Here is a 14,936-nt window from a genome sequence, read left to right on the forward strand (position 1 = left end):
TTGGTGTTGCCCATAGCATTATGATGGACTAGGTAGTATGTTTGGTGGCTTGGGTTAGGCTGGCCAGCTTTGGTATTTTGGGGACAAGTCTAAGAAAGATATCTGCCCTTGGCTTATGAGGAGAAGGCAAGAGTGTAGGTGCGCTTGTGTTGGATTACCTGGCATCATCTCTGAAAGCAGTTGTCAGCAGATGCCTATATAAGCAATTTAAGAACGACACAAGCAGCAGTGATGCTTCTCTCAGTCTTTCCCTAGCTTGCACTGATCTCCAGTTTAAAGTCTTCCTGAGTCAGGACTCATTTGCTTTTTTTTTGTTTTTGTTTTCTGCATTTAACAACTGCTGGTGGAGTTTTCTTCCATTAATGTCTCTGGCTGCTTTTTCAAATCTATTTATAGTTTTGGCTTCCACAGCATCCTGTGCACTGGACTCCATCGTTAAATTACACAGTGTGCGCAAAACAACTTCCCTTTTGTATGTCATGAATGTTCTGCCTGATCATCTTTCTTGGTTTTCCCTACTCCTGTTGTTTTGAATGAGTAGGGAGTAACCAATCAGCTGATCACTTTTCATGTGCCTTTTGTGCCTATACAGCCCAGCCTCTCCCCAAGACCCCCACCCAGTGCTACCTCTTTTTTGTGCTGGAGTCTGCTAGTTTTGAAGTCTCCTCATACGGAACCATATCAGTGGTTTCTGATCCTTCTTGTCACTATTTGCTAGGTGTTTTCCAATTCCAACCTGTCCTTTTGAGATGGAGACCAGAACAACATACTCCATTCAGGAGATTTGCAGCGCAGTACTATAGGGCTGTTTTTTGGTTGTTGTTCTCTATTCCTTTCCAATTAATGTCTAATCTGTCCACACAAAGTCCAGGATACCTATTATGAGTGGAAATGTCTGATGTGTAGACACTGATCAAAAACTTGTGCCTGTAACAGAATTCCATTTGCCACTTTCTTGTTCAGTCTTTGATACTATGAGATCCTTCTGCAACATGTTTTAATTAGCTTTAATTCCTGCAGTGTGATTCATGTTGTCATTTGTAAATGTGTTGTCTCCTTGTTTGATTCCATATTCAGATCTTTTGTGAACACGTGAAGCAGCCTAAGTGCCGGCGCACGGCCCTTGGGAACGCTGCTTGTAGTCTTCTCCATTTAGGAAAACTTTTCACTGACCTGTTCTCTTGCTATGTTTCAAACAGACAGTGATTCACAAGAAAACCTTCCATCTTATTCCATGATGCCTTTAAGAAATGGGAAAACTTCAGTGAGGGATTTTATCAAAAGCCTTTTTGAGCATCCAGGTGCACAACACTGACACGATTGAAACTGACTGGTCTTTCATAAAAGCTTTCAGTGGCTTTAGTACCGCACGCCTGTTGAGTCTATCAAAGAACAACGGATCTGTTCACCTGACTTCTTTCTGCAAAATTCAAGGTTAAATTCTTCCCTGTTGGATTGTAGCTATCCAGAAGTTTGCTAGATCTAGTTTTATTGCTGTTTCTCCCAAATTACTTGAACAGGAAATCAGACTTGCTGCTGTGTCACTCCCCATATCCTTTGGGTGGAGGCAGCTGACATCATGTTCATCATCTCCCATTTGTCCTATATTAAGGCTCATTTAAGTGATCGGTTACATACTGCAGCTAATAGAAGCTTCATATTTGATTTCCTTTGCAAGCATGCTACCAGGCTCTGTGGATTTTTAAGTTTTCTTGGTGTTGGTTTGTTTCAACGCTTCTCTTAGTGCCACTTTAGTTTGAGACAATGCTGTGGACTTGGCCCTCTAAGGAAAGGTTCTAGTGTGGGAAAGTCCTTCAGTTCCATTTAGTGAGCTCTTCTGCTGTGGCCTTTTCATCTTCAAGCATTACTTTTAAAACTTCCATCATATATTTTTCTTAGTGGATCTTTGGCTGATTTTCTATATCTGATGTATTGCATTATTAGCTTTGATGTCTTTAGCAAGTTTTTCCTTGTATCTCCTTTGGCCTGCCTCATTATGGTTTATGTTTAACTGAATAAAGTTCATACTCTTATCTTTTTTTACCTCTTCAGCTGCAAAGTTTACTTTTTAAATGGGTGTTTTTAATTTCTCATAGCCTTCTTTATTATGCTATTTAACCATGTTGGCATTCTGTTGTCCTTTAAGATCTTTTTTCATAGGTGTTACACATCTGTTGGGAGTCTGTAATATGGTAGGATGGGAAAGAAATACAACAGTAGAAGAGTAGAACAAGAAGATAATTTCATTATCTAAGGAGCGTAGAGGCTGTATATGGGATGATGTTGAGAGGAGTGAAGGAGGGAGAAGTGGATGGAGGCATGTTAGGTAGCAATAAATTAGAAAGGGCAGAGCAGAAGGAGGAGATAAGGATCAGTAAAGCAGTTTGAGAGAAAATAATAAGGAAACAGAGCAAATCTATATATGAGGAAAGGAGACATAAATCAACCTACTTGGTAGTCTGTCTGTGGGTAGATTTTTTTTTAAAGAAGTATGTGCTGAGAAGATCTTTATTCCCATTCTTAGTTCTCTATTCTTCTTGCTCCACTTAATTACTGATTTTTCCCTCCTCTCGTTCTTCCCCTTCACCTCTTCATTCAATTCCTCCATTTGATTAGATGTGTTTCTTCAGTGTTAGTCTGTCTCAATTCCCTCGGTTCTGTTACACATACTTTGGCTGCACTTTTTTTTCCCCAGGAGATGTGTATGTATCTCAGCATGTTGTCAGTTTTGTACTTTGCCCCCCATCTTTTTTCATTCTCAAGGTTTGCCCTGATTTGACACAGTGCTGCCAGTGTCATCACCATCACCCTCCCTGCTAATGGCCGCCACAACTCTTGGACTCCAGTACAGGGTGCAAATTTGGAGGAACCAGAAATCCCTCTGAGTCCTGGCTCCCTCAGTGTGAAAGAGAATGATACTCCCCGAGAAGAGGATGCATCTACACATTTGTGCATAAGTGTGTGTGCAAGGGCTAAAAGTGAGGAGCAGATGACCCACAAGCATAAAAAGTGACTAGATGTATAGATACAGCTATTGAAGCACGCGTTTCTAGAAGCATCAGGTTTGCTTGACTGTGTTAGCTGGTGGACAAGGAAGGCTTGTTTGTTAAATATTTAGGGAATGGCCCTATAGAATGAATGCACAGGCAAGGAGCTCAGGCTCCAGCCAGTCAGAGACAGCGAGATGAGGGCTGTGGGCTAACCCCTGCATCCGCTGTGTCGACCTTCTCAAGGTTTGTGAAGCTGCCACGTTTCCTATTGCTCCTGGAAAGCACTGCATGCACAGCTCACGTTTATGACAGTGTCTGGAAGTACAGCTGTAGCTAGTAAAGGAACTATATAAAAGTGGCTCTTTCTTAGTGGTGGTTCTCCCTCCCTAGTCAGGTCTGCTGACCTCAGTAATGTGCAAAAAAAACCACCCAGTCAAAAACAGAAAAAAGAAACAGAAGAAAAATAACCAACATACTCCAAAGGAGACATCTACTGCTGTGTGCTTTTGTTAATTCTGAAAGTCAACTCAGCTAAGAAGAGCAATTTCCCTTGCATTTTGTGCATCTTCTATAGAACAGCTTAGAGTCCTGTGCTGATATCTGTGAAAATCAATACAAGGATATGAGGCCAGGGAACATTGTGCCATAGAGAACCTTTATTGGTGATAATGATTCCCATAGCAGAAGATATCAGTTCAGTGTCCCAGGGTTCCTGCTGAGACAGAAGTGGTTTCATTTTGTTGCAAACCAAATGCTTTTCATATGAAAATCACAGAAAATCAAGGTACTTTCTGCCCCAAACTTTGCAGAGTGGGACAGGCACTGAGGAAAACAATATCATGGGATACTTTTGCTAGCTAAATGGGATTTGGGTTTGAGGTTGGAAGTGCCAATGGCATTTTGTTTCTCTGAGTTATAACTAACAGGCTGCCTCCTTTCCATAGGGAGGAAGCTCTACGTAAGATGGCTTTCCTATTGCTTATTTTCCATTTATGTTCTTTAGCGCTGTCGTGGAAATCAGAAAGGAAGGAAATCCTCCTGATGAATGACTTTGCCTCTCAGTTGACTTGTTTCTGGCTGGCTGAAGAGTGGGCTCGTAGGTTTTCAGAAGGGCACATGTGCTGGGGCGGGGAGGGGGGAGACAGGAGAGTTTGGAAGAGAAGCTGGAAAAAGAGATTGAAACTGTGAGTGACTGCGGGCTTGAGGGAAGCAGAAATGGAAAGCCATTGTGTTCTGCTTCGCTATTTGTACTCCACCCCTTCCCACTTGGCTTTCATTAGTGGACATTATTGTTTCCCCTGTCAATGAGCAAACAGTGTTTTCAGCTGGTCAAGAATCAATTAGCAGAAGTGTTTGCCTGAACTCTCCAAAAAATCCACTCTTCCTCCAGCCGGGTGTTTGCAATGCTGCTGACAGTGCAGAGTCGAGGAGCAGTTTGCCTCAGTCATTGCTGTGTGCATTTGCAAAACCAAACATCCCCCTCCCCACCCATGCAAGGAGAATAAATAGGTCAGGGAACGTGAGTGGTGTGATGCAGAAGCCAGCACCATGATGACTTGAACTCAAGCCAGTTTCTGTTTCCTATGTCACCCCCACCCACAGCAGAATCACGCAGATGAAAGAGCTTTATCGGTGACGTTTTAATAAATGGGACCAGCAGGATTAGTAATAAATTCTATTTAAAGAGAAACAGCCCAGAATTAAAATATTTAAACATATGCATCTTAGTGTTAAAACTGTATCTTGTTAGAACTGCAGCACTCGTGCATATGTAACATACTTCTCACCATTAACTCGGTGTGCTCTGTTTCAGCGGGGGCTATAACGCAGCCAACAATTCATTGCACATAGCTCTGAGATGGTAACAGCGTTGAGTCTGCGTCTCTGCCTGTAACGCTGTCACTGATGTAATTCAACCCTCTCTGTATAAGAATTAATATTCCGGTAATGCCCAGAGGTTGTAAGTGTGTAGTTAATAGCTCCCAAGGCCAATGGAAATTAACACAGCCATAGCAGTCACACATTACTTGCTGCTGGTGCAGTATATCTTTGTGAAAACTAATATAGAAAATCATTCTCTTAAGAATAGCATCAATTAACTGATTTAATTCAGCAATTAGTCACAAAATGTCTTATTCCTGTAGTGCTCCCAGTAAGTAATTTGGAAGTACCTGATGATTAGGAAGTCAACTGCAAGGTCTATTTTTGATTTCTGTAGGCAAACTGTGGCTGTGTTGCGCTGAACTCCGTAAGGCAGCCGTGGGCGAAGCTTTGGAAGCTCTCACAAGAAGGCATTAGTGACGCTTGATGCCACTGGCTGCAGATAACCAAAAAGGCACTAAGATTCTCCAGTGCCATTTAAAAAGAAATCCCTATCAGAGGGCTTGGGCACCTGTGGGTGCCTTCTACTCACTGCGGAAGCTGTTTGCAACCTCATTTTTCATGGTTAACTTCACTGCCCACCCTAGTTAAAAAGCAGAGACATTGCAGGCAGAGTAAGGCTTGGGATGCCCTAACTCCTGGGTTTCTTACCTGGAGTAGGAAGCTCAGAGCTGATGGGGAGGAAGGAAGGAAGACAGCAGCTGGCAGGGATCTGCTTTTGAGTGAGAAACAGTGATTTTTCTGCTTTTACATGAACCATTTAATCCACTTTTATTTCCTATTACCTCAGAGAGTCCCTATTTATGTGCTGGAAAGGATTTCTCTGTTAAACAGCATTCCGATTTCTCTGGGTTCTTGCAGGGGAAATGTTTCCATGGTGTACGTGCTCTTGGGATTTCTTTCTAACTATAACCTCCAAACAGCATTTCCTCCAGCTGTGCAGGGTGTACCTTGCTTTATGTGCTGTCAATTAAGTAAATAAGCACATGCCTGCTCTTCTTTTTTTGTCTTTGCACCCTCGTTATTAATTCCAAACATTCAGTCCAATCTTCATAGCAAGGTGGATGAAGGGGAGGACTGGGTTGGCCGTGCAGTTGCACACATCCATGGTCATGTGTTATAATGCAGAGCATGCTACTTGCCAGCTCAGGGCAAGCGTTGTGTTAGCCCTCCCCTCCTGGTTGCACTCTTCTCTGTGCTGCGTATATATGTGCTAGCTGGGTGCTCAGAGTGTGCTGTGAATCCCCTCTAGTGGCTGATGCCTATGGAAAGCATACTTCTTTCTGGTGCCTGCAGCTGACAGATTGAAATCAAGGTTTTCATAAGGTGCCTTCATGACACTCAAGTTTAAGCGGGGCTGGAGATGAGGGAGCCTGTTACAGATGTATTACAGAAAGTACTGCATACTTTCCCACTGAATATAAGGCTTTTTAGGGTCTTTCAATTTAACACATTTTATTTTGAATTACCAGAGTGTCTTGCAACAGGGAAAGCTTCCATTCTGGTGCTTACACCGTCCTGCTTCTGTTCCTCTTTGCAGCTCAGGAGTGAGGACTCTACCCCACAACGCCAAGGTGCACTACAATTATGCCAATTTTCTGAAAGACCAAGGCCGTAACATTGAAGCGATCTACCACTACAAGACTGCTCTCAAGTAAGTTCCCTGAAACCCCAGCTAGGCTCGCGCTGTGTGGTGCAGCCCACCAGTAGCGCATCCCTTTCTGGCAAGGGCTGCCTGCTCCTCACCCCCCCAGCTCCCTCCCTGGGGACAGCTCAGCTTTCAGAGGTTAGGAAAGTTCCTTGGCTCAGTGTTGTGTGTGTCATTAAAAGAAGGAGCCTGGCTTCCCTCCAGTTCCGTGTGTGTTTGTGTGTATACTTCAATATGAAATATAAATGTTACCATAGCTACACATTGAGCAATGAGGTGTCATTTACTTGGCTGAATGTGTGCTGGTAAGCAGGAGGTAGTTGTCACAAATGCATTTTCAGGTTCCTGGGCCATTTATCTTAGTAAATTGTTAATGGTGCATGCCTGGAAAATGCCAGTGCTGTAGCCATCTGAAGTAGAGCAATAATAATAGTACTTACTGCTTGTATTGAGGCTACTGTCCGCAAAGCTTTGCATGAACACTAAACTAATTGGTGCTGACAATGCTCCTATGCAGTAGCAGGTAAATATAATTACCATAGTTCTGCAAAAGGGGAGGCTGAAGCAGGAAGGTGAACTGCCTTGCTTACAGACGCATGGTAAATCTGGGCCAAGGGCAGTGCTATAACATGCAGGATCACCTGGCCCAGGCTGTGCACGTGGTAGGTCCTGGGCAACACATCTCCTGACCCCACATGGAGTATGGGCAGCTCCCTGCAGGCAGTGTCCCTCCATTTGCTGCCCCACAGGGGATGCTTGCCCAGGGCTTTGGATGCTCCCTTGCTGTCCTCCAGTCCTGAGAGAAGAGACTAGCCCTGTAGAAAGTGTGCAGGTAAAATGGGAGTGGCAAAGGAGAGCCAGCATATAGGGCGCAGACACTGCCACCAGGAAAAAAGGCACATGTGGAAAGGGCAGACAATGTAAGGAGTGGCTCTAGTGGCAAGAACGTAGCACAAAAGGGCATGTCAGGAGGTGCAAGAAATATTCTTTCCTGACATATGGCGTGGGAAGAAACTCTGGGAGTTACACCTATGTTTTATCTTCTTCCCAACTGACAGGGTTGTGCCAGGGACTCTCAAGGGCCCTTAACCCACCCATGAACTGGGAGGGCAGGATGTCATTTTGTCACTAAGGATTGAGTGAAACTGGGCGAAGGTGATTTTTAGATTTTGGGTAGCATCCTTTTCTCTTTTACCATGCTCGGGATTTAGGAAGTCATTTAGAAAAGCCTCCATCCTATTTTTTAACGTTTCCAGGAATGGAAAATCCAGTACAGCCATCAATAAACTGGACTGAAGGTTAATTACCTTGGCTGTTGAAAATGTCCTCCTTTATTTTTAGTCTGTTTTGTTTAACGTCAGCTTCCCGTCATTGGATTTGTTTATACCTCTAAATGCCACGCTGAAGAGCTCATTATCAGAAGACAGTTCTCCATACAGTGATCAGCTTCTCCTCTAATCTGCTGCTTGATAGAATAAATATCAGCAGCATCTACCTCTGATGTCATGGGCCACCATAATCAAATAGGAGGCATTACTTTCAGAGCAGCCCTCCTAGATGCAGTCACTTCTGCTGTTATGCAGGTTTTTGTGGTCACTAATAATTCCCGTAGCTCTTCTCCAAGCAATGTCCAGAAAAGGCCCATGAAAGAAAGGAGAAGGACTAACAAATATATTCCAAACCCCACACGGAGCTTGATAGTGTGGAGTTTAACATCACTCACTGCTTTCTGTTCCTACTGACATCACTGCTTTCTGCTCCTACTGACATCACCTCTGCCTGCGTAAATCGGATTTGCTGGCAAAACACTTTCTTTCTCCTCTGACTCAGCAGCACTCGTTTATTATAATTACAATGCTGTCTTCTGCTCAGCAGTATTTCAGTTACAAGAGAGTCTATTTTGAAATGCAATTTCAAACGTTTCCTCAGTTGCATTAGATGGCACAGTTTGTGCTGCTGGTATTGTTTAGAGAGCATCCAAGGCCTGTTCAGGGCGCAAGTCCATACGGAAGTACTTCCCAGGTACCCAGTGTCTCAGTGGTTCTGTCTCGTGCTCTGGTTGCTTCAGTTATTTTGGGATTAGTTCACTTTTCTGAAAAGACATTCCCTGCCCCCACCTTGCATGCTCGCTATCTGTCCTCACAAGGCCTGCACTGCACGCACACCCGGAGTCACTGGGGAGCTGCCCTCCTTGCTTCCACCACCTCAGCAATCTGCATCTAAGAGTGGTAACGTTGTGAAGGATCTGGAGCACAGGTCTTATGGGGAGGCAGCTGAGGGAACTGGGATTGTTCAGTCTGCAAAAGAAGAGGCAAGGTGGGGGTTGGCCTCTTCCCCTACAGCAACAGAATGAGGGGGAATGGCCTCAAGTTGTGCCAGAAGAGGTTCAGGTTGAATATTAAGAAAAAATTCTTCTCCAAAAGGGTGGTGATGCACTGGCACAGGCTGCCCAGGGAAGTGGTGGAGTTACCGTCGCTGGAGGTGTCCAAGAAACATGGATGTGGCACTGAGTGACGTGGTTAGTAGGCATGGTGGTAGGTGGACGATTGGACTGGATGATCTTAGTGTTCTTTTCCAACCTGTATGATTCTATGATTCAGTGATTCACTTAGACTTTCCTTATTTTTAGTCCGTCACTCAAGCCCTGTTGCTGGGTTGTTGGGGCTGTACGATATGCAATAGAGTGATGTAATTAAAAATAGTGATATGCTTGCCTATGGAGAATTACATTCCACGTTTTCCCCTCAGACATACCCATCTGAAGTGTTTGGCCTCCTTTGTAGGCCTCACAGAGCCAGCTGAGTGCCTATGGTAGTGGCTACAATGGAGAGATGGAAAAGGAGATGGATATAGGACAAATAACATGATGGTGGATACTCTAGATAGGTGTCGCAGAATAGAACAGTTTTCATGTCTGAGTTATTTTATGCATCCTTACAGACTCCACCTTTGTAAATCACTGCCCCTGATTGTAGGCCCATTATTCTACAATTAGAAAGAAGGAAATTAGTAGTTGTACTGTCCTGACCACATTTCGATGATTCAGAATATTTTTGGCCACTGGCCTGACCTGAAAATGGATGAGAAGCTGGGAAGCTGAGGCAGCACTAAGAATCACAGAATGGTTTGGGTTGAAAGAGAACTTAAAGCCCCTGCCAAATTCCCATCTCCCTGCCATGGGCATGGACACCACTAGATCAGGCTGTCCAGGGTTCAATCCAACCTGGCCTTGAATGCTAACGACATCAGCTTCTGTGACATTCCCCCAGGTACCCCTCACTATGCATTTGATCTCCAGGTGAGTTCAGATTAATCCACACTCTCCAGGTGACAGAAAATACAAGCTTAGTCAAGCTTAGCAATCCAGCAACAGCTCTGTTAGAAGGATGGGAGATCAAAATATCCCATCTGCCTAGCGTGATGAGTAGCAGTGGGCATGTCAATAGGGAATTAATAAGGAAAATGGAGTCAATAGGGAAGCAGACTGCTGCCACTGCACCCTGCAGCTTCTGGGAGGTAGAAGTGGGAGCAGCACTGCTGTAGCAGCTCTCTCTGAGGCACGTGGCTGATGGCTCATTAATCATTCCAGCTTGCTCCCAAAGCTTGTGCCAAACCTGCAGTGTAGGTTTGCTTGATCTCTGGTGAGTGAGTTTAACTGTTTGCTAAACAAAAGTGATCTTGTCAGTCCGCACTTGGCTCTTTTAACTGCTTGTAATTACCATTCCACCAACGTAACAATGCGTTTTCACTTGCTGCTTCTCTGCCAGAAGTGTCAGCTGCCACATCACTGCTTAGTGAATGTGGCCTATTGCTCCTGTGCTGTAGGCAGGTGGTGTAGCTATGGCTGTGTGAAAAGATGTTGAAGTGCACATAGTTTACATAGGGAAATAATAACGTTTGGGACTAAATCCCAGGAAACGCAATCCCATTCCTACTTTTGAAGGCATCGTAGGCAGGCTCCTCCACTTTGTGTATTGGTTTACCTCTTCAGCTAAATGGTGAAGCAGAAGAATGTGTTTTCTCTGACACTGAAATTGCAGGGCAGGTTTCCAAGGCAAACTTGATAACTGATACCATCAGCTGGCTCCTGATACACTGCTATGTTTGAGACTCTTTGCAGGTGGCTCCTCAAAGGGGTTACCCCAGCCAACTAGCCAGTGATGCAGTGTCCTGATGGAGCCTGATTTAGGTAATTAGTGTAATCCAGTTATGCTGCCCAAGAATGAAGGAAATGAAAACTGCGATGATACGCAGAAGTAGAGAACAGCAGCATAATTTGAATTGGAGAGGAGGAGAATGAGAGGAAAAACAAAAAAGCTTTGTGTATATGGGAAAAGCTCCGCCTGTAATTCAGGCTGAGGAAAAGCAAATGGAGGCATAACCCTTTGGAGCTGCAAAATGATTTATCCATTAAGCGGATTTTACCAACAGCTGGCATTCTGTGGTTGTAGCAATGGCTTATAAAGCTTTTAGCTCACCTTCAATGAAACAATAAAAGCACACTGCTGGGTTTGACTGCTTTGGTGGTTTGCCTGACATATGGTAGTGACCCCAGGAGATGCTTGTTTTCTGCTCCTGCAAAAAGCAAAGGACAGAAGTATGAGATGGAGCTGAGATGGAATTGACCATGGCTACTTTGAAAGCCAGCCTGAACATTCTTACTGCTGTTGCTAGGAATTTCGGAGACCTCCTGTAGCTGGAGATAAAATAGTCTTAGTCTTACCTAAAATAAGACTTGTTTTGCCACTCTCATGTCTGTGAGTGAGAATACAAGGCTGTGCAACCTTATGCTACTATGAAGAATATCTGTGATGTGCTAATGAAGATATTTTTGTTGCTGCTGATAGCTAACAAGCTTTTGTCCTGCTTCTTCCATAGGCTCATTTGCTTGATATCACTTGAGACTTCATCACTCCTCAGAAACGTGTATGAACTGACATAACCAAAAAGTTTAAAACCAGTCTTTAATAACCCTTCTAACAACGAAGGAAGGGGAGAAGGGATCACTCTCCCTGCTACAATTGAGCTCATTCAAAATCTAATTCCCAAAGCAGCTCCATTTTACAGTCTGTGTTTCCATAGCCAGCATCTCAGAGTATACTTTGTAGGCATGCTGTGTTTGCTACCAGGGTTCTGCATCCCATGGATCTCTCGTCAATGTGAAAAGCAGCAGGTGGGGCAGAAGGAAGTAATGATGGTAACAATAATTTGATGGTATGCAGACTACATCGTTGTGTCCAGCAAAAAGCTGACACCTGAAATTTTACCTTTGCACTTTCAGACATAAAAGCACATAGGTTTGCCCTTAATTAATAAAATATCAGTAGAATAATGAATTTAATAGTGCAGGAAAGAGAACGGTGTGTGATTGAGGTCAGGTACTATGACCATAAAATGGTACAAAATGGTAGCATCACAACTGCATTATTTCTGTCAAAAGATGAAAGTTGCAGAAATGAATTGAGATTGGGGCAGCTAAGAAGGGAAAAGTGCTGGAAAGAAGGATAAACAGTGAGTGTGGAGAAAGACAGAGAGACTGATCTGGCCCTCCTAGCATCAGGCAGCCCTAGGGCAACCTTGAGATGCCTTTCAGCCTACTGCTCAAGGGAGGCAAGTACTCATTGTTTCTTAGCACCAGTGTAATATCTGGTGGTGCAGAGTCCTGCAGAATGTATTCGCCATATAGGTAATCCTGTGAATTCTGTACATAAATGCACTGGTGTATGTACGTGTGGACAATATATATGCTTCTGCTTATCTGTATATGGACATGTCCACCAAGAGGCTCATTGCCACATGTTCTCTTTGTGCTTCTGGCCAAACAGAGCAGAAGGGGGATCAGCCTGCTGTCAGCAGATCAATGCAGAAACCTCCATTCTCCCCACTGGCACTCTTCAGAAAAGGGGGTTGCAGGGCAGCAAGCAGGAACCCTCAGGCTGACTCTCTTTGCAGCATGGGCAGACTGTCTTTTGAGAACCTGCAGTGGATTTAAGGGCATTGTTTGAAGCAGGGAAACACTGGGAATGCTATTTTGTGGCACAGGGAAGCATCATGAGATCCTGACTAGATGGGAGAGGTGAAAGCAGTGCGAGTATCAAGGCCATATCCCTCACTGAGGGAATAAATTGGTGCATAATGCTGCTGGAATGAGTAGAAGAGGAGCAACCCAGGCTGCCCTTTCTTCCCACTCCACTTTAGAAATAATGCCCTGATGCTATAAGGGAGACTCAGGTTTCTTTCTAAGCTTTCCCCCACATCTACTCACTGGGTTCCTATATATCTTACATCAGCACTGTCTGGGGTTGTTTAAATTCGGTTAAATTGCACTCTCCATGCAGTAAGAAAAGCAGTGTCTGTATGGTCCTTGATGCATGTGTGTGCCTTGGAAATGCCTCTCAGTGTTGACTACAGGTGGCCTTGGATACCATCTGTGATTTATTTCTGGAAAGAATTAAAATACCAGCACCATTTGTTAGCCTGTTTTTACAGGGAGTCAAAAATGTGCAGTGCTGCTTTGCTGTGACTGCCAGAGCTGTGTTTGCTTCCAAAGCATCGGGTGCTCTTCTGACACTTGGATTCCTTAGGTCAGGCCCTTGAAGCAAGCCCTCTGGTTAGGCATTGATGGAGCATCTTCAGAGAGTTAACACAATGCTTTCCTTTAGTGGATTTTACAGGGCTGAGATAGGTCATGTCCAAACAGTCCGGAGCATCTTTGTGTGGTATTCTTCTAAATGATGCCTCATCAAGGTGTGTTTATGGACTATTGGTGCTCTTTTATATGTGGTTTTGTATGTGGTGGCTGTCCTGAAGCGAGACAAACCTGTTGAGTGATTTAATAATAACTGACGATTAAAAGGCTGCCTTGTAATTTGAATCAGAGCTTAATGGCCTTTATAACACAGTGCATGGGATGATGGCCAAATTACTTCAGCCACTGTAATTTATTTTTTAACCTGTTAAACACTACTACGTGCCTATTTTGGAGTGTGCCCCATGTTTGCTCCAGTGTTCTGGCTTTTGTTGATGAAATGCTAATCAGGGTGCAGGGCTGTATTTGCTCAAAACCAGAGTGGTGTAAGTGTAACCATGAGGCCTCAAGTGCAGGCATTACGTGTATCACTGCACTGACAGCAATGGAAGCTGGATGTTCCTGTTGGAACGGGAGCTGGTCACAGGCATCTGCATTCTGAGTCACTTCCTAGGCTGTGGCTTTTGTCACGGGATGCAGGCCCTACTACACTGTAACACAAGGACTTGCTATTTTCCCAAAGGCATTTCCTCAGAGAAGAGCCCCCATCATCTGTGATGGTGGCTGTGGAATGTCCCTCATCCACGGCTCGGACTGTTTCCAGGAAACTGATTGTATTTGCATTTTGAGGCTAAAAATCTGGGGAATGGAAAACACTTTCCTAATGGAGCTGCAAAGCTTTATTCTTATTAAGATGAGATCTGTTTCAGTACCCTCATGTAAATGCTTGGTTGAAGAATCCATCTGAATTTGCCATCTCCTGTTTGCTGTGATGTTGATCTGGTTTCTGCAGGGTCTCTGAAGAAGCCCGCATTGCTTCCTCTTTCTATAGGGTAGCCATGTCTTGAATTATTAGTCCTTTGTTGGCCTTGAGTGGTTTCTGGGATTTGAAGGACTCACATGGATCCTACATAAATTCTTTATATGAAAGCAGAAGCAGGCTGCCCCATTTGGTAACCTCTCATTGGCTCAACATCACAGGAAAGATGTGAGTTTAGCAGGGGGGGCTTTTATTTACTTATTTATGTTTAGCTGTGACATTGACATAAAACCCTTTCTTTCCTCCCTGGCTCTAAGTCTTTAGCTTCCATCCCCACCCAAGTTTGAAACTTTAATGAAATACTATTTTAAGTGCTACAGGCTTGGTTTTAAAATGTCATGCTTCTGAATGTTTTAAAAATAGGTGCTGGGGTCATGGGATACATGTGGCTTTTGTCAGTTTACAGATTATATTCATTCAGCTCTTCTTGTTTCGATGGTCATGTCCTGTTGAGCTTTCCCTTGATGCTGGAGCATTCTGTAGGCAAGGAAAGCAGGGTGGCAGGCTGGTCAGTTCACCCTTCCCTGAGCCCTGGCTGCCATTTAGCACTTGCTGTTTATACCAAATTGGCATCTGGAGGTTCCAGCTGAAATCAAGGCCCTGCTTTACCCATTTCTGAACAGAGCTGGGGATTGTCTTCACTGCAGAGAGCTGGTGCTCTCAGCACGGGGGCAGTGATGCAGGAAAAGGGCATTTTGTTGCTGTTGCTTAAGTGACAGAGCATGAGGACCAGTGTGGCAGATTTGTCCCAGGCCACGTGGGAAACTATGGTAGAGATGAGTACTGTCTCTCCAGGTACATTTATAGATGCTCAGTACAGCTTGTTAGGTGGGCTGGGGGATTGAAGGC

At 44.2% G+C, this 14,936-nt stretch overlaps 1 protein-coding gene across 1 annotated transcript in view; it reads left to right on the top strand.

Annotated features, from left to right (window-relative positions):
* The window catches only part of TMTC1 (transmembrane O-mannosyltransferase targeting cadherins 1), a 141,662-nt gene that overhangs the window by 96,787 nt on the left and 29,939 nt on the right, over positions 1 to 14,936 (top strand). The window contains exon 11 of the mRNA XM_072342570.1: positions 6,412 to 6,525. Coding sequence (XP_072198671.1) covers positions 6,412 to 6,525 — 114 coding nt within the window. The remainder of the gene's footprint in view (positions 1 to 6,411; positions 6,526 to 14,936) is intronic.

Source organism: Excalfactoria chinensis, chromosome 1 (assembly GCF_039878825.1).
Source record: "Excalfactoria chinensis isolate bCotChi1 chromosome 1, bCotChi1.hap2, whole genome shotgun sequence".
Taxonomy (NCBI): Eukaryota; Metazoa; Chordata; class Aves; order Galliformes; family Phasianidae; genus Excalfactoria; species Excalfactoria chinensis.